General features: G+C 38.4%; 1 protein-coding gene across 1 annotated transcript in view; it reads right to left on the reverse strand.

Annotated features, from left to right (window-relative positions):
• LOC128741611 (TBC1 domain family member 1) overlaps window positions 1-21,494 on the reverse strand; it is a 71,550-nt gene that overhangs the window by 29,216 nt on the left and 20,840 nt on the right. The window contains exon 3 of the mRNA XM_053837552.1: window positions 19,180-19,384. Within this exon, the coding sequence (XP_053693527.1) occupies window positions 19,180-19,384 (205 nt within the window). The remainder of the gene's footprint in view (window positions 1-19,179; window positions 19,385-21,494) is intronic.

The following is a 21,494-nucleotide window of genomic DNA, read 5'->3' on the forward strand; positions in this document are numbered from 1 at the left end:
AGCGTGAGTTAATTATAGAACATTAAAGTTCGGAGTCAGGCAATCAAGTAATAGTGAGATATATTTACGTACACCTGAGCCTACAGCATATGTTATTGATATGCGCATAGTTGAAAAATAATGAAAACCATTGCATTCTAATTTATTCTATTACTGATTAGAAATGTGCAATGATTAAATTTATTTGAGTGATGGAGTGAAATAAAAATGTTTGCTGGTTTGATCACCAGAAACGTAAACATAAAAATAATAATAATCATTTCGTGGCCAGAAGCATACAAGCAGAACCTTGTTAGCAACTAAGGTTACTTCAGAACTTCATGTAGCATCCTAATAGCTTTGAAGTATCCATGAAGTACTCACAGCACTTCTTAAAGCATTTAGTTCTACGTACACTTGATATACACTACTAATCAGCAAGGAAGGGCAACGGAACTGAAATTGAACTAATTGTGAACTTTTGAGTTCGTTTGTCAAGTAATATTCGAACTTTTGGTTGCTCGGGTTCCCCTTTTTAGGATGGGGGGCTCCCATACAAATGAAATGCAAATTTCCTCATAACTCGAGAACTAATCAAGCAAAAGGAGCCAAATTTGGCATGTGGGGGTTTTTGGAGGCATGAATTTATTTTATGATGGTTTGAGACCCCTCACCCCTAGGGTAGGAGGATAAAGGACTCTCATACAAATAAAACATAAATTGGGTATGTGCCATATTTTCTGCTATGTAAGAAGCGGTAAGGTGTGAAAGTAAACTAGTAAAACCTTCACGGACTTCAAAAGACAGTGAATCGACGCCGCTAACTTACGTGCCTGTTGCCGTTCATGTCAAAAGAGGACATTCGAATGGCACGTCATATTTACGATGAACGTGCTTTGGCTTTAATGTTATTTGTAACCAATGGCCCTTTTAAACTTAAGAACGAAAACTAATAATGAAATAATGTGCTGAAAACTGTAGTGAATTTATAAAAATTGTTCAACTTTACGTGGAAATTCCAGGAGTTACTTGCTAAATACAATCTTCTGATAAAAACTATACGACAGGCACATCTCTTGTGGTTTTTTCGGATGTTTTTTTGCGAATAGTATGAAGTTGTGTCTAGTGATAAATGGGCATTCTTTGTTTTTCCTATTTTTGTGAATCCTGCATGTAGCATACCGTGATTTTAGCAATGAGAGCATCGGTTCTTAATAGGAACAGTTAATGGCTAAATCTTCTGTTATGAAGAACTCAGCGTAGAACTCACTTAATGATTACATATATAATATATGAAGACAAAGCAAAAGACAAATCAAGTTTACTAGAAACAAAACTGTACGATTTCTGAAACCTGCAAAGTACGTCGAATCTCTATTTTATTGCAATATGGCACGATGAAAATGAAAATTGATTCAATTTTCATTTAAAACGTCTGCCAAAGTTTTTGGAATCTTAAACATTTTCAATCGACGAGTCTAACTATTAAGCCATTGAGCTATGTTGACTTGTGGTTACAAAAGGAAGTTGGCCTCGAGGTACGATGCTGGTCTAATAAGCCAGTCGCCGTATGTTCGAATCTCGGCTGGGAGAGGCTGTTAGTAAAGTCAATAGGATCGTAGCACTGGTCTCGCAATTGTCCTGTACTCTAACAGACGGCTGCGAAGTCTTCCGTATAAAAAACAGAAGGTCAAGTTTCGATAATTGTTGTATGGCTCGATTACAAAAGGCCTACATTTATTATTTTATTTTAACCTCGTCTAACAATTATATCTACCAAAAAATGTTCCCAAAAATGTTTTCACATATAATGCTGATCAATTGATGGTCAAAGAAAAAGCAAACATTCTAAAAATAGCTACGTTTTGTAGACGAATTGTCGCCACAATAGAAAACTGATTCCCTTGTAAAACCAAAATAGCATAAATTTTGGCATTAGTTCAATTAAAATGCCGCTGCGATATCTGAAGAAAAAGAAAGAATTGATGAGGAAAGGTTTGACTCTACATTTTGATATCATTTGATTCCTTTGATATTGTCGATAGTAGAAGTTCAACTTCAAACCAATGAGTTATTTCTTAGAAATTCTAGCTTTTGTTATTTTACGATAAAATTAGACAGAACTTTTCTAAAAAGTGTACATTTTAAGAAAATGTCTAGAAAACAACTACATTAAGTGAAAAATACAAGTAGTTTTATATTTCACAGTCTTTAAATAAATTTTCTGTCGATTTTTATTTGCCCTCCAATATGTCTAGAAATAATCTGCTCCTTTTGTCTAGAAGGAACTCATAACTACATCCAGCTTATTCAGTGCAGATAATGTAATTTGCCAGGCAAACGTATCTGGAGCTAGAGGATATTTGGAAAAGAATACGGACGGAACTAGGGCTGTCTAACCGGTAGTACCGGTAGTACCGAAACCGGTAATACCGGCCAATTTTTGGATACCGAAATACCGGTTTTGTGAAGGCAAAAAACCGGTATTTCCGGTATTTTGTAATATTTTAGTTTTTTTTAGTTTCCTTATTCAAAGAAGAACTAAGTTGGATAGAAGATTGTAAAACTCATAGAAAAACAACTTCGTGTTAATGCTAACGAGATTCTTCGATTACCAGCAATGAAGAGGGTGAAACTGTGGACCAAATAATTATACCTCTTGAACCCGTTTAAGGCACAGTACAGTATCTTTGCCGAATGTTTCATGCAAATGTTTCTTTGTATAAGCCAGAAGTCACGTTTCAATTTATTTTTGAACAACTTGATATTTACAAACCACCAAATTATTCGAAACTTCAAAAAATGAATTTAGGAATCAAGATCAGGGCCCGGCAACGTCGCTAACAATAGTAAATACAATAGTCACTCAACAATGAAATAATGAAACTTCAGTTTCAACTGCAGCAACGCCGATTCGTTTCAAAACTTCAATCAGGCACCATGAAACGATTTTCACTTACCCATGACGACCGGTTTTAAAGTTTCATTTGTATTCTTCTATCAAATATTCACTAGAAGGCCAACAACTTTGAATGCAATTGAATTGAATTTGAGTAATATTTCTTACAATTTAATGCATATTATAATTAACCTACTGCCAGTCGTCGTCATTTGTTACAGTCCCTAACTTCAGCTGAAGTTTGCTTGAAACGTTCTGTTCAACGAATGAAACAAGTGACTTCATGCATGAAGCGAAGGTACGAGAAAGTCAGCTTCATTTATTTGTTTCGACGATTCCGGGCCGTGATTAGAACACAGGGATCTTTGCGTTTTTTGAGCAATCGTGTTAAATGGCACGAATCTGCCAGGACTGAAATTGGAATACTTTGCAAGTCTTTCGAGTGATACTTTGATTGAACAAGCAGATGAACTCTCCAAGCCACTATCTGCGAATAGTGGGATTGATAACAGAGAACAGAATGTACCTGTGAATGATGCTTAAGAGGATGACGCTATCAAGAGTTTCGGTTTGGGGATGGAGGAAAAATTCGTGAAGAGATTGTAGGAAACCGAGGCATTCATTATAGTGGAAGCTACAATCCCGGGATATTTGAAAATATAGTTAAGCGCGGGTTTCCCTACTATAAATTTGAAGAAATAAAAGGAAAATTCCTGATGCACTTAGAGCCGTTCGTTAGACCTAGATGAAAGCGGAAGTTTTTTCAATTGTTGGAAGTGTTGGCAACAAAATCCGTTCTAGCAAGAGAAATAAATCGTTAAGCGTACTATATCTGCTTAAATTCTACTATTCTAAACAACAATACTGAAGCTAAGGTTTGAAAATCAAGACATTTACTGAAAAACATCAACATTTCTAGTGATTCTGAATGATCTGCCAATACCGGTATTTTACCGGTACTACCGGTATTTTCTACGCCAATACCGAAATACCGGTTTTCACCAAAAGAGCCCAATACCGACAGCCCTAGACGGAACCGATACAGCTGCTGATAATTACTTCCAATCTGTGGGAATCTTGCTACTGGCCGATCTTCCCGATGGTTATCGCCCGATATAAATGGACATAGGACCATAGAGAACTTGGGAACTCCGAATTTACCGGGGGGATGCAATCAAAGTGAAACTGCTGCAAGATATAATTTTATCGGTACCGTCGAGCCGGGTTTCTTTTGGATACGTAGGGCTACTTTGGACATTTTCAATTTAAATACAATTTATAACAGAATATACCACGAATGTGACTAAAACAATCACACATCGCTAGTTAACACTTGTCTATCATATTATGCACTGTATTAGTCGTTATGTTTTGCCACTTTTCTGTTTCTCATGTAAAAAGGAAATTGCGCAGTACACTAAACTCAAAGCAAAATAAAGCAAAGCCTAGGTGCTACATTCCGTTATCGAAACTTGAGCTTCTGTTTTTATACATCAGACTTCGCAGCCAGCTGTTAGAGTACAGGAAAATTGCAGGGTCAGTTACCACGATCCTATTGACTCTAACAGCCTCTCCCAGCCGAGATTAGGACATACGACGACTAGCTTATTAGGCCAGCATCAAACGTCGAGGCCAGGTGGAGAGAAAAGAAATGGTGTTGTGGCAAGGATATGCTATTGAGTAAAAGAGATCGAGTTGGTAAAATATCTTTAACACGGAAGAGCGAAGAAGGATTAAGAATAATAATTAATTCTAATAACTGTACGGCAATAGGTCGGCAGCCTGTAGTGTGAATTTTGTTTACAAACGTAGTTATGACAGGAAAACTAAAATATTTTTTAAACGCGGGCTCAGGTGTTTTGACTGAACCACGTGGTTTGATTTGCATAACCTTTTGTATTACGTCTCTGGGATCAAAAGCGCGCGATATTTCAAAAAACTTCACAGTCATACGTGTATTTCGGCTACCTTGAAATCTTCTTTAGTGTGGACAGTTACGGATGAAATTTGTTTTTTATGAAACATCCCTGTTCCAAATGTGATATCCGCGATGCTCCATTTACAAAAATAGATGTTTCAAAATGTATTTGAAATTCCTTATATCCTTAAGAGTAAGGAATACGGAATTCCTTACTCTAATATATTTTGTTGAAAGGTATTTTAAATTTATTCGTTCACATCACAAATATTATGTTTACGTTGGTTTCGATCCAACCAAAGCATCTTTCAACGGGATTTTTATAACAAGCTCTCGTTTCACGCACCAGTACCTATCAACCTTTTAACTCTAATAGTCTCCCCAAACAAACTTCGTATCATTCACAAACTTTCCACACATTATGAGGTACGTGCTACTTTAGTCACAACAGGTAATACCTTATTAGAAAATACAAAGGTTAATATGTCAGACCAGTATCATTCTTCGAGGATAAAAATATTTGATAACATACGATGCCACATTTTTCCCCGTAATGTTATAACTTACACCAGGTATGTGTAGTTTTATTACAGCATGTAAAAAATATACCGCTCGATTATTTTTTGCTAATATTACACTTGTAAAAATTCGCATTCATATAGAGCATGCTGACATTATGTACAATATTATTTGTAATTTAGTTAAATGCTAAATAATTTGGATCCAAATATCAATAACTGCGTAAATTAAATTAACGTCGGAAAATTTATCGGAAATACAACACAAAAAATCGCACATACAAAACTAAAACCGCGACGGAAGGGAAGACTGGTTATGTATTTGTCATCTATTTTTAATCATTGTACTTCCATACCACGTTTGTTTTTCATCGTTCGAAAACAGACTATGAACGGCATGTTGATGGTGGTCAACCTCAATGATAATTCAAAAGTTTTTAAATTCCCTATCTTTTTTAATTGATATGAACAGTTGAAGAATATTTAAAGGGCTAATGTCCTATTTACGTTTTTAAAGAATTCTAGCTTACGCTTTTTTTCAGTCGTCCTGTCGATGCATCACTCCACGATGTGACCAGAATGTTATCCTTGTAGAGAGGAAGTGTAAACATTGTTTCCAATGGCTCGTTAAACTTACACTTTTACAAATATGAACTACTATTGTTCGAGTAATGCCCACTGTCACTCTATAACTGTTTGCCGTGGACTTTGACAAATAATAAACTAATAAACTCAATTGAATTGATTTAGATTGAACAATTGGTTTGTTTACAACCAACACCATTCAGAAAAAACTCTTAATTGGTCCGTTTTTTGCATGCAATGTGCTCAAATGCCATCGTTTCTGAGCAAATCTATTTGTTTGTTCTACGAATTTTGTGCAGAGTAAATACAGTTTGATAGATAAAGTTTACTGAAAGAAGTACTTTTCAACATTGTTCTATTGCACTAAATGTTACAAAAAAACTGGTCTGAAAACGCTAAATGATTGCGATCTCTAAGTATTACTTGTAACTGTTAGGTTAGATTTCCTTTATTATTTTCCTTATAAACCGGAAAATTCACTTGAAAGTAGCAGTATTGAACTATTTATTTTTTGCAACTTTTGCACTTTTGCACCACTGTTACGTTACTGCGATATTGTATCGATACACTACGAATTGCTAGAAATCGGCATATTTTTTGTCATTTATGGTGCTCAATAACACGTTTTTTACAAAGTACACAACCGATTTCGTAACCACTAATAATTGGCTGCTAATTTTCCTCATCTGTACATATAATCCAGGTTAGTTCATGACCGTTAGTTTTGGTCAAAACAATTAAATTCTTCGCGCTGGGAACTAACAGGTCGCGCAAATGTCATTCCCTAGTAAACACGACCTATTTCAAATAAATCTAATCCGTTTTCCATCGTAGATATTACGTCTAGTCCGATTATGCACAATCCGCTCTAAGGAAATTTGACCGAGACAAGGACAGGTGGTTTACAACAGCAACCGAAACGTTCAAAAAGGAAAATTTAACTGACTGTCTGGTCGGTGTGAAAAACCAATGTGGCTTCATCACAAGCGAGAACACATGTCAGTTAAGTAAAATAGTCCAACACACTAACAAACTGTACATGCGTAGGTAGAGTGGAAAATCTGTTTGGGGATCGTGACGGCCACTATGCTACATACACAATTCTGATCAAGTAACGCGTTTGTATAAGTATATTGTTAAGTATATCTCTTACACTGAAACGGGATAAGTATTTTCAATCGATCACGTCATATATGACTATGATAGAGCGTTTCTAGGATATTATGTATGGAACCGGCATACACCGGCAACCGGTTAATATATACAAAACATGTAGTACTATACACGTGCATGGTCAATGGCAAGACTTATGTTGACAAGTCAATTGCCTCTGCTGCGAGCGCATTTGGAGTTTTGTCTCTTTAGATTAAATATAGCTTGTATTACATATAGGGTTTATTTCTAATTCCCGTCGTAGTAAGGAAAGCCACTCTAATTTTCATCATTTCTTAGGTGAATTTAATGAATACCACAAAAGTTCTTGTGCTGATTTGACTCAAACACATTTACCTTCCGATTCGTGCACTTTGATTTCACTAAAAAGAGATTAGTAAAGCATTTTATTGAAATTACGCAACTGACTTTATTTCTAAAATTCGTCGTACCGTTTTAAAATCCGTCCATCAAAATTGTTCATCGTCCGAACTAAAAATCAGAATAATGTTTACGAAGCTAGCGCGCATGTATTTGTGTAGGACGGCATGATAAATGTTATTCTGCAACATTTCTGCTGGTCATGCAAGTTTTGCTGGCTGCAAAATAACGACAATGCGTTGCGTGAGTTATTTTCATTTTATGAATGACGGAAATTGAAACGATTAGCCGACACTTTCTTCTTCGTCGCACGAAAAAACGTAGGAAATTTGGCTGCTAGAAATTCTTTAATGAAAAAAAGCACTTAAATAGAACTCAGTTCACTTTAGTTGATCGCGTATGATAGTCAACCAACTAAAATATTAGGGAGTAACTTATTTTGCATTGTGTGTCATAAAAATCGTTGATATTTTTAGTAGTTTGTGTTGGATAGAACGGGAATAGGCAATTACGACGAAGTAGCATCATACCCTAACAGAATAATTAAAGGGTATATCTGTAGAGGTAGGGCAAGCGATGGTATATCCACCTACCCCATATTTAGTGGTGTACCGTCAAACGGGGTAACTTGCAACAGCGGGGTAACATGCAACAACGCTATATCTATCCAATCTATTGTACTTTACAGGCAGTACAGGGTTACTGCTGGCGTGAGACAGGGCTGCATTTTATCACCGCTTCTGTTTCTCATCGTTATGGATGAGATATTAGTTGGAGCAATTGACAGTAGACCAAATCGAGGATTGCCTTGGAATCCTCTAACGATGGAGCAGCTAAATGACCTCGACCTAGCCGACGACATTGTCTTGCTCGCACAACGCCGAAACGATATGCAGAGCAAGTTAGATGACCTCTCCGAGAGCTCTCAGGCAGCAGGTCTCACAGTCAATGTAGCGAAAACTAAGTCTATGGTAGTGAACACTGACAATTCCACCAATTTTACAGTAGCGGGACAACAAGTTGAGCAGGTAGCCGTCTTTCAATATCTTGGTAGCCAAACAACGCCCGATGGTGGTACCAAGACTGATATAGCCACACGGATCAGGAAGGCCAGGGGTGCCTTTGCAGGTCTGCGAAACATTTGGCGCTCAAACCAGATCACTCTACGTACGAAAACCCGAATCTTTAATTCAAACGTTAAATCCGTACTGCTGTATGCCTGCGAAACGTGGTGCGTCTCAGCGGAGACAACGCAAAAACTGCAGGTATTCATTAACCGGTGCCTGCGATATATTATTCGTGCCTGGTGGCCTGATAATTGGATATCCAATGAGGAACTCCATCGTCGGTGTCATCAACGGCCGATAGCCACAGAAATTCGTGAGCGTAGGTGGAAGTGGATCGGACACACCTTGAGGAAAGGAGCGAACGAGGTTTGCAGAGAAGCACTCGACTGGAATCCACAAGGACAGCGTAGAAGGGGCAGACCCAGAGGCTCATGGAGACGGAGCTTAGCCAACGACATCCGGGCTGTAGACGAGAACCTGTCCTGGCGACAGGTAAAAGCCATGGCGGGTAACCGTCAGCAGTGGAGATCTCTAATTTCATCCCTTTGTTCTGCCGGACCGGCGGAAATGGACACATAAATAAATTAAAATTATTGTACTTTTTGATCTGTTACTTAAATTTTTAATGTATATCAGTCACTGAATCTTGTTGTTAACAGTTCAAAGAAGCCTTAGATACTGTTATGTTGATTTTCTGCTGTTTTGGTGATTTTTAAAAAATCCCACCAGATGGTGTCAAATTTATCGTCAATTTTTCGTCTGTAAAACGTTTGTGTCGCCCACAAGCACTTCAAATAAAAGAAGCCTAACATACATTTTTTCTAGTAAAATGAATAATAAAGAAACAAAATAATTGATTTATGATCACTAGTTCTGTTTATCCTGCTTGTTACCACATTATTCGTAAAATAAGTACTTAAACGGGGTAACTTGTAACAGCTGGTAGATATAAAAAGCTGTGTTCTGTTAACTTCACGAGGCAAGTTATCATTTAATTTTGCATCAAACAATACTAAAGCACACCTGAAGAGTGTAAGATTATTTCGGTAAGTAGGAAATATGCCAGTTTTTCTCTTGATATACTGAAAAGGGCCACAGAAGAGACCAAAAAGAAAATATCCTCACCAGCAATATGACAGTGTCTAATTACGATCAGTCGTAACGTAATGATCATTTATATATTACGTAACCAAGATAGTGATGATTTTTAACTCCCTTGCTCCAATTCGTGACGTGATTTTGCATAGTGGATATACGACGTGAATGCATTGTTACACAACTCCCGCTCCCCTAAGTGAGTTACGTAATATGTGAATGGTCTTTAAAGAAGGCAGCTCTATCAGATCCAGACAAGGAATATCAACTGCATGACCCACCCTAAGAAGCATCGTTAGCGTCTTCTTCTACCCAGGTAACCAATAAGCATTGCCAATGCAATTTAAATGCAAGCCAACAAGCATTTTAGTCACTTTGCCTTCGCCTTTTTCGGCAACAATCCGCTTATCGAATCCATGCCGAATTCAGGAGCCGTCTCCACATTACTCGGTCTTGGGCTGCCACTCTCCAGTCGCCCCTAACACCCGCTGTTCTAGCATCCTCGTCAACAGCGCTCATCCAACGGGTACGGGGTCTGCCTCGAAGCCGTCGGCCTCTGTCGGGTTCGCTGATAAATATTGTTTTCGCTGGTCTCTCATCCGGCATCTTCTGTGGCCAGCCCACTGTAGCCTGCCGTATTTTAGTCGCTTCACAATATCCGCATCTTTGTACACTTGGTATATTTCATGATTCATGCGCCACACTCCTTCGTCTAATATGCCGCCAAGAATTGATCGCAGGATCTTACGCTCGAAAACGCCAAGAGCTCGTCGGTCGCTCTCTTTCAACGTCCACGCTTCGTGCCCGTAGAGCACCTCGCAGCTTCCTCTTTAAGATGCGTGTACGCTTCTTCCACAGCTCTACGGTTAACACCGATGATATCGATGTCGTCCGCGAACCCTAGGAGCATATGAGATTTCGTGATGATGGTACCGCTTCTCTGCACGCAGGCCCTTCGAATAGCACCTTCAAATGCAATGTTAAACAGCAAGTTCGATAGCCCGTCACCTTGCTTCAAACCATCTAACGTCACAAACGAGTCCGAAGTCTCACCCGCTATCCTGACGCTTGATTTTGAACCATCAAGGGTAGCACGTATCAGCCTAATCAGTTTTGTTGGAAAACCATGTTCAAGCATAATCTACCACAGCTCGTTTCGTTTAACTGAATCGTATGCCGCCTTGAAGTCTATAAACAGATGATGAGTCTGCAAGTTGAATTCCCGGAATTTATCGAGGATCTGCTGCAAGGTGAACATTTGGTCCGTCGTGGAGCGTCTTTCTCGAAAACCGCACTTGTATTCGCCAACAAAGGTTTCCTGTAACGGCCTCAGTTTGAGAAACAGGATGCGGGAGAGAATTTTGTATGCAGAATTGAGGAGAGTAATTCCTCGATAATTGCTGCATTCGAGTCGATGGCCCTTTATTTGTAAATTGGGCATATGAGACCTTCCAACCAGTCTGTAGGTAATTCCTCCTCAGTCCATACCTTTAGTATAACCTGATGGATTGCACAATACAGCCGTTCGCTCCCGACTTTCAAAAGTTCGGCGGCGATGCCGTCCTTTCCAGCTGCTTGGCCGTGTTAGTCACTTTACATGCTACTTAAAAACTAACACTGCTAACCATCTTTTAATGCTAACAATGCTTGTTGGTACCTGGTTACCGACAAGAAGAATTTAAATAGAATTAAAGCAAAGCCTTGGGTTATAACGGGTGGCAACTAAAATTTTAGAATTTGGTGTACCGGAGGGTATTTCCAGCACTCTACTAAATTGGGCATACATTACCTTTTTTGCTGCGCTTTCTCAAATAAAAACTTTGCCGCTATATAACAATACTGAACCCTCTAGTTCCCAACCCTGCCAATTGGCGGGCTTCAGGTAATCTACTTATAGTTATAAATCTACTATGCTTAATCGTTTTATGTTGATATCCACCCATACCTTCTCATTATAGTCTAATCTAACTATTCGAGTAGTTTGTTTGTTTTGTTACGTTAATTTGAGACAGATATTTCGTGCGAAACTTGAAAAATGCCAGAAAACTGAGAAAAAAATTATTTTGCTCTGCAGAGTGAAATTCAAATTGTTGTAAATTGCTTATTTCTTGGAATAAATGAACAAAAAAAATTATTGGTGAGTAGCTGATAAGTTGTACTTCATGGTAAAAAAGGAAATTTGCGATAAAAAGTTTAGGAACTGGTCGATTGTTATCAAGGAACTGACCCCGCCAATTGGCGGGGTTGGGCATTAACGCCAACTTTTTTTTGGTAATTTGACAACGTGTTGTTTCCGTATTATTTATTGATTGTTTTCGAGTTTAAGCTAAAAATTATTGTTATAAGCCTTGTTAGCTTCTTTTATATGCCTTGAAAAATATACAAACATGTAGTGGCGTTAATATGGAAGGGGAATTTATAGGACTTATCACCTAATTTTCAGGGCGCCTTTTTGACGAGCTGCAATATGGCGTTTCATAGCTATATCACAAAAGATTTTTGCATTTTATGGTATTTGAAAACCATAACCCTATAACCAAGAAATAGATTCCATGAAACCCGGCGAATTTTGATGCTTAACGTCAAAATCTTGATAAGCAAGACAATTATTCAAAATGGGATCTATCATAGACCATTTTAACCGCAAATTTTAATCTATATCGGTTAATAAGTTTGTGTTAATGAACAAATTGACTGAATTACCAGTCGATAAAAGATTGTAGTGAACAGATGTGTACAACAAAAATGAAAAACCCAATTTATCAAACAAATCACAGGATTGAAGTTTCATGTTCTATCAGACTCTAATGGTTTTTCAATGGTTACAGTTTCAAAGCATATTATGGTGTAGCCAATCCTGACTTGGGAGCAGTTACTAATATTGTTGTTTTCTAAAATTTTACCGGATTTTAAAAATCATATTTTACGATAATTATTATACGACATTACTGAACTATTCGGAGTTATAGAATCCCCAAAAGCCCACTGCTTACTGATAAGGACATCAGTAGGCAAGATCGTGGTCATTCTGCTGAATTCATTAACAAATTTGAAAATACAACTGTTTCTGTGTCTGTTTGGATAGATTCGCTTCCCACGGACAGTGGCTATAGACAACGATGAACTGAAAGTGATTGATGAGTTCATATATTTGGAATTTATGGTCACCGCCGACAATTTTACGGGTAAGGAGATTCAATGATGCATTCAAGCTGGAAGTCAAGTCTAGTTTCCCTCCGCAAGACGCTTCGATTAAGGAGCATACATCGCCGCATAAAGCTGACAAAGTACAAAACGCTATTCAGACTGGTAGTCCTCTACAAACTTGAGACAGTAACTTTGCTTACGAAAGAAATTCGTGCACGCATTTGAACGAAAGGTGTAGCGGACTATTTTGGGCAGAGTACAAACTCATATGAACCACAAGCTGTTGGCACTACTTGGAGAGATTCCCATCGTACACCTGGCGAAAGATAAGAGACTACGATAGGCCAACCACATCGCAACGATTCCAGACGACTGTGCAGTGAAATCCGTTCTATTCAAGAACCCCACCGACACCAGGAACAGAGGGGCCCACCGTGCTAGAAGGCTCGACCAGGCTGAGGCCAACTTCCGCGTGTCGAGACACTCAACAAATTGGCGACGAGTAGCTCAGGACCGAGTACAATGGAGAAGATTTTTGATACGGTAATAACCACCCCTATGCTGTCTATGCTGCTAGAAAAAATAGTAATAGTTCAATATAGATCCATGTGCGACTGTGCCTCGGTTCGTCCAGTCCACCAAAAAATATATCGGTGTACCACCAATGATTCGGGTATACAATAAGTATATGGAAACCGTGGATATGGCAAACGGTCTCGTTGGTCAGTATCTACTTCGAATGAAAACTAAAAAGCATAGAAATCGCTTAGTATACCATTTATTGGATTTATGTTCAAAATTTATGTTTTTATTCAAAATGTTCGGTTTTATGTTCAAAATGTTCGACAGGGGCTGTCGCAAACCTTTTGAATCTTTGCAGTAAGATGTAGTCCTACGTCAAGCTGCCATAACCGAACGTATATATTTTCCACCGTGCGACATCAAATTTGATGGAGTACAACATTTCCCAGAACACGCTGAAAAAAAACTATAGATGCCTGTCTCTACGATTTCCATCATTCAAGACAAGTATTCTTCAACTGTACGGTGTTGTCCTATTTTTTAATTTAAAAAATATCTTATGTATACAAAAATTTCAGCTGAAGCTCATTATAACTAGTTCCATCAATACTAGCACTGTTATAGATGTTCTGAAATTGATGTCCCGAATTAAATCGAAAAATTAGATTTCGCAACTTTTTTGCGCCCAGGTGCCCAACCCCGCCAATTGGCGGGTTACGAATTTTTATAAATAATTAAACTATTCCTGAACTTAGTAATTAGAGAATATTTTTTCCATTATTCTGGCCACGAAATGAGCTTTTTAAATTTTTTTCAAGCAAATCAAAAATTTGGGCACTAGAGGGTTAAACGAATGTAGCACTCATAGGCTTTAATGTGTTATAACTATTTTCATAAAAATGTAAATAATTTAACTTCAATTACGTAAATAATTTGCTAAATTTTATTCAATAAGCATCAAAACCACTGTTTTTCCACTAGCACATAATTAGGCTGAAAAAATAGAAGCAATCGCTTACGCGTATCCGCTCTTAATGATGGTTTGGAAAACACACAATTTTGATCACGAAAACTAGAAACTAAACAGCTGTGAATACGGTATCACAGAACAATTTCATTTCTTTTTATCACGGAATAACACAAAAATTCCCCTTTGATATGAAAATATAAACCGATCCATCTGTCTCTATTTTGATCTGCTTTTGAAAAATAGTAATCCACCGAATAGGCCCTTGAATGGAGCTATTTTCTCATTGTAATTTCTCAGGCTTCTTCAAATAGATACAGCTGGTTTTTGGCAGACGATAAGCCTTTGAAAAGCCCCAACAATATGCCAAAAGTCAGTTTTATTGTTAACTAGCTGACCCGACAAACTTCGTATTGCCACAAACTAACCTGTGTTGTACATAAATCATGAATCTCGGATGATCTTTGTCACTTCTCGAGTTTTGCAAGCCCCCCAGTGGGCGGCGCTTCCGACGGCGGGTCACCGGCAACACTCGCGACCGGCTCGTCCTGAATGATCTAGAATGATTAATGTTTTATGGAAGAGTCTCGAATTTCTCGAGTTGGATTAGTTTTTGAGTTTCGCAAAAATTTCTGTTTTATTTGTATGAGAGTCCATATCCCCCTACCACAGGGGTGAGAGGTCTCTAACTATCATAAAATAAATTCAAGACTCAAAAATCTCCTACATGCTAAATTTGGTTCCATTTGCTTGATTAGTACTCAAATTATAAGGAAATTTGTATTTCATTTGTATGGGAGCCCACCCTCTTAAAAGGGAAAGGGGTCGTAATACACCACAGAAAAAAAATTCTGCCATCTAAAACTCTCACATGCCAAATTTGGTTCCATTTGCTTGATTAGTTCTAAAGTTATGAGCAAATTTGTATTTCGTTTGAATGGGAGCCCCCCCCCCCCTCCTAAAAAGGTAAGAAGTCCTAATTCATCATGGGAAAAATGGTTGCCTCCAAAAACACCCACATGCCAAATATGGTTCCATTTGCTTGATTAGTTCTCGAATTATGAGGAAATTTGTATTTCATTTGTGTAGAAGCCCCCCCTCTTGAAGTGTGGAAGGATCCTAATTCACCGTAGAAAATATTTTTGCCTCCAAAAACCTCCACATGCCGAATTTGGTTCTATTTGCTTGATTAGTTCTCGAGCTATGGGGAAATTTGTATTTCATTTGTATTGGAGCCCCCCTCCTAATGTGGGAAAAGGTCCTAATTCATCACAGAAAAAATTCTTGCCTCCAAAAACACCTACACGCCAAATTTGGTTCCATTTGCTGGATTAGTTCTCGAGTTATGAGCAAATTTGTATTTCGTTTGTATAGGACCCCCCCTCCTAAAGTGGGGAGGGGTCCCAATTCATCATTGAAAAAAAAATTGTCTCCAAAAACACACACATGCCAAATTTGGTTCAATTCGCTTGATTAGTTCTCGAGTTATGAGGAAATTTGTATTTCATTTGTACAGGAGCCCCTCCTCTTAAAGTGGGGAGGGGTCCTAATTCACCATAGAAAATTTTCTTGCTCTCGAAAACCTTCACATGCCAAATTTGGTTGCATTTGCTTGATTAGTTCTCGAGTTATGAGGAAATTTGTATGGAAGCCCCCCCTCTTAAAGGGGAGAGGAGTTATAATTCCTCTTATAAAGAGGGGAGGGGTCTCAATTCACCATAGAATAAATTCTTGTCACCAAAAAAAATACCCACATGCCAAATGTTGTTCTATTTGCTTGATTAGTTCTCGAGTTAGGAGGAAATTTGTATTTCATTTGTACAGGAGCCCCCCCTCTTAGAGTGGGGAGGGGTCCTAATTCACCGTTGAAAATTTTCTTGCCCTCGAAAACCTTCACATGCCAAAGTTGGTTCCATTTGCTTGATTAGTTCTCGAGTTATGAGGAAATTTGTATGGAAGCCCCCCCTCTTAAAGGGGAGAGGAGTTACAATTCCCCTTATAAAGAGGGAGGGGTCTCAATTTACCATAGAATAAATTCTTGTCACCGAAAACACCCACATGCCAAATTAGGTTCCATTTGCTGGATTAGTTCTCGAGTTATGAGCAAATTTGTATTTCGTTTGTATAGGACCCCCCCTCCTAAAGTGGAGAGGGGTCCCAATTCATCATAGAAAAAAAATTTGTCTTCAAAAACACACACATGCCAAATTTGGTTCCATTTGCTTGATTAGTTCTCGAGTTATGAGGAAATTGGTATTTCATTTGTACAGGAGCCTCCCCCTCTTAAAGTGAGGAGGGGTCCTAATTCAACATAGAAAATTTTCTTGCCCTCGAAAACCTTCACATGCCAAATTTGGTTCCATTTGCTTGATTAGTTCTCGAGTTATGAGGAAATTTGTATGGAAACCCCCCCTCTTAAAGGGGAGAGGAGTTATAATTCCCCTTATAAAGAGGGGAGGGGTCTCAAATTACCCTAGAATAAATTCTTGTCACCGAAAACACCCACATGCCAAATTTGGTTCTATTTGCTTGATTAGTTCTCGAGTTATGCAGAAATTTGTGTTTCATTTGTATGGGAGTCCCCCCTCTTAGTGGGGGGAGGGGTCTCTAACCATCACTAAAACCTTTCCTGGCCCCAAAAACCTCTACATGCAAATTTTCACGCCGATTGGTTCAGTAGTTTTTGATTCTATAAGGATCACAGGACAGACAGACAGACAGACAGACAGAAATCCTTCTTTATAGGTATAGATTGCGTAACTAAGAAATTATGGTGGGCGCACACGCAGTAGTTATAACTCAAATTCAGTAGCGTTTCATTAAGACCAAAATGCACTCCGAAATTCAGTAAATGTTGTTCTATCAATTGGTATATAAAAATCTCAACGTAATTACTGAATCAGCGTAATCAGCGTAATTCAGCGTAATTACTGAATCTTAATGGGCTGAAAATACCCTATTTCTCAAGCTGTCAAACTGTATATTTGAAGAAGATCAGATTTACCGAAATTAAAGCTACATTGCCATTAATATTTTTTGTAACGGAATGGAGGGGAAAGGTAGGGGGGGGGGGGGGGGTTATTGGTAGCTACGCCTAACAAGTAGTCGTTGTGACTGCTACCTTTTGTCCAATGCTGGAAGGTGCTATAATCTGAGATTATAACCGGATTCGAAACCACAACACTCGCCAGGACATGTGGCTCGCTGGTACCCATGTACCTTTGAACCACAGAGGCGCTGGACTAAAGGAGACTGCACAACCCCCCTTATTAAGCTAGCGACATGGGTTGGGTCTACATTGCCATTGTTAAAAAAAATTAATGAACATTTGCAAACGGTCCGTAATTGGCTGTTCGGCGAAGCTTCAGTTTGATGTCGGAACAGGAGCATTGTACGGTCGTCAGGTCAACTTTGCGAATACATCTCTTGATTCTACCAATCAACTGTTTGCAATTCGTGGTTCTCCAGTTATTTTTGTACACCAAGGAGCTCAAAATCCTGAAGAAATCTTTGATTCGGCGCCACTGAGGCAGATTTGTCGTGCTGTGGTTTTTGGGTACAAATAGGATCGAATGGGTATTCAGGAACAATTGTGTTTTTTGGCGTAATGCGATAAAGCTTAGTCCGGCCAAAACACGTATTGTCCATCTGCATGATGTTTTTGTAGAAACGGTATCAAATTTCTTCAAACATTTATTCTGATACACATCTTGATTGATAGCCAGACCAAAGGACCATGGCTTGGAAATACCTCTCTCGGAAATGGCAATGTACAGCATCACTATCTGTTCAAACTTATGTTGGATCTTGTATTAATAGTATCGATCGTTTCCGGGAATGTGCGTTTTTGAAAGAGGGTCGTAAATTGCGACGAAGTTAAAAGAGATAGGCGTTTCTCGTCAAAGAACGAATTGTAGATCGGTTCCGAAGCTTTAAGTTGGTGGTTTGATTCAGTTGGCAGTTGCAAACAGCAAATATTTCATTCTCCGATTGGATTTCTATTATAAATTATAATAAGGTATAATAAATTATAATTAGTTTAAGGTATGATATCTGGTTTTGGAAAAATGGTTTTTATTTATCTGAAAAAATATTATAAATTAGCGTATGAAAAAATCCACTCAAATCCATATTCGAACGGGCTTCGAATTAACAGTTTTGATTTCGCAGATGTGTCTTAATTTCAAAGATTAGCATTTAGTATAGGTGTATAGCTCCGCGTAGCGGTTGAAGCAAAGCAGAATATGATCAAGTGGGAAAAAATATGTGTGAGTTTTGTGCTTCTTGCTATGGAAACAGAAAACCTCATGCGTGAGTTCTGCATAGGATCAGGGGGCTGACATGACGTCATATTTTCGTTGCTCACATGAAAAACGCGGCAAACGCAAAACGATTTCATAAAACGAATTTAAGTAGCCATTTTCACAATTTTATGTATTTCGCATCAATTGCCTGCATGACATTGGCTATGAGATGCTAAAACCTCTAACAAAATTAAACAATTTAACACATCCGTCTAGGTTGTCAGCTTGAGCCCATCTATGAAGCTGTCAGCTTGAGCCGGTTCTATGCTGGCTACGTTTTTTTTGTATAGGTTGGTATAGGAAGTGTCATTTCCGTGCATAGGATCAAGTTGACATGCTTCACAGTTGATTTTGGATGAGTTTTGAGATTTCGAGTTTTTAACATCACTAGTTGCCACGCGTAGACGTCTTTAAGACTTGACCCATCTTTTTCGACAGACTTCGCTTGTAAGTTTTTTTTATTAAATCATTCAATTTTATTTTTTGACCTAATATTAAAAATAAAACAATATTTTACTAGGTTCAATTGAACTGGTATAAAAAATACAATAAACAGTTACCCAAGTGTATCTTACATATATTTAGGGTTATTGTAGAAGTTTCACACAATTCGAGCTTTACGTAGATGCTGCTTTGGCTACTCACCTGTTCGTATTTTTCACACTCGTATAGATGGATATGCAGTAGCGGATCTTGAGGATTTTTCAATAGATAAACTAAACCATAGTCTGGTCCACTTATTTCCGCCACATTATCATTACCAATCGTAATTGGAAGAACGCGGGTACTGCTGGATTTCGGGATCAAGAAATCAGAATTTTTCTTTCCTTTTTCCTGCTTGACGATTATCCTGTAAATAAAAGAGATATTTATCACAGGACTTGTTTTGAATAGTAGCTCAGTTGTATTTTATTTTTTAAATCGACTTGAATTGCCTAAATCAAAGCTACCTGACCTTTACTATAAAGGTAGGTGAGATAGCTGCAGGTTGAGACCAATTTTATTGATTTATTTTTTTATTTATTTGTAATTCATCTGACTAATGTCTACATGAAGTTTAATTACTATAAAAGCTTAGAGGTTTTTATCTTCTGTAAAAATTTATGCGATAGCTCATTGAAATCAAATAACTCTTCTACTTTCAAAAAGGTTCTAATACATGCGGTAACTGGTTCATTATATCCAAAAACAGTACGATGGAATGGAACTTGTAGTAGGCCAATAGAACGTAGAGTCCGTTGTGAAGCACGAAAATCCAGTAGTGACAAAAGCCTGGGAGAATCGATTTCACCATGGATGACTGTAGCTACGAATACAGAATGCTGGGTTCATCGGCGGTAGTCTAATAAGTCAAAATCAAGTAAACGGTACCGATCTGAGTAGGGCGGGAGGTTCTCGGGATTGCGCTAAGGTAGATGTCGCAAGGCATGCCGGATGAATTTTCCTTGCACTCGTTCGATGCGCAGCATCCACGTTAATTGCTGAGGACACCAAACTATACAATTTACAGGCAGCGGTCGAACCAGAGCACAATATAAGTTTTAGTCAATGAGGTTCGTGTTCCGACCAATTTTCGGAATAAAGCCGAGCTGACGCATTGCCTTCGAAATTATCGGTTCACGGTGCATGTCGAATGTTAGTTTACTATCAAGTAACACACCAACACATCTGCGCAGCTCAGACCCATCAATCTGATAGTTGAATACGATCGGGTTTTTAATGCGGTAGAAACTTATCACCTCACATTTTGCCACACTAGTGTGAGCTAGTTTCGTTTACACAAATCAAAAAATGTATCATGTAACGCTTGCAGGCGGCAACAATCGTCAGTTTTTTGCAACAGGTAGACACAGTTTCAAGTCGTCGGCGTACACAAGTCTGCATTCGATATCCAGTAGCAACGAGACGCCGTTGAAAAACAGTGAAAAAAGCAATGGTCCCATATTACTACCTTCCGGAACACCTGAGGTATTGATGAATTGCGCAGAGATAAACGAGCCAAGCTTCACGCGCAATACCCTGTCACGCAAGTACGAGCTGAGCCATTGCACTAATTGTTGAGACGCACCGAGTCGAAAAAGTTTATGCAATAATATTGTATGGTCAATTTGATCAAAAGCTGCTTTCAAGTCCGTGTAGATTACGTCTACTTGCTTCTTATTCTCTTTTTGCGAAATACAGGTAGAGGCAAACTCCATTAAATTCGTACAAACGGAACGACTAGGCATGAAGCCGTGCTGAGCTGGAGATATGTTGTTTTTTGTACGGGACAACATCATACGGCTAACCAAGGATGGACAAAGTCATTCACTCAAGTGAGCATTGCTGATTTACTATCATAAGCTGTCGAAGGCATAAAGATTACTAAAAATAAAAAATAAAAAAACTTATCCAATTTAATTCTAATATGTGTATTTTATTCACGACAGATACGTATTTCGCCTACGACTTGCAGCCTTCCTCAGTGTCTGTTTTCGAACTCCGTTCGTATGGAACTCCGTTCGAAAACAGACACTGAGGAAGCCTGCAAGTCGTAGGCGAAATACGTATCTGTCGTGAATAAAATACACATAGTAGAATTAAATTGGATAAATTTTCTTATTTTTTATTTTTAGGTTTCGTATTCTACTAAGACGCTCCAAAAACTTCAGTAAAGATTACTACCACTAACGCTCAGCAGTGATCCAGAACTTTACTGATTCGCTCTCGCTGTTAGCTATGCACGAACCAGTCTCGAAAGAGAAAAGATTCAAATGGGATATGAAAAAATAGTGATTGAATCAAAACCAACACAATAACAAGACGAACGTAAGCGATGGGAATCTCAAGTTTCTGTGAGAACTCTAGTACGATCACCGTTCTCAATGCCGCCTACAATGAAGTATCCACCACGCACACATATAAATATTTTTTGACATTTGCTGGAGCCCTCGCTGAGGCTGCTTGCAGTAGGAATAATA

Source organism: Sabethes cyaneus, chromosome 3 (genome assembly GCF_943734655.1).
Source record: "Sabethes cyaneus chromosome 3, idSabCyanKW18_F2, whole genome shotgun sequence".
NCBI lineage: Eukaryota > Metazoa > Arthropoda > Insecta > Diptera > Culicidae > Sabethes > Sabethes cyaneus.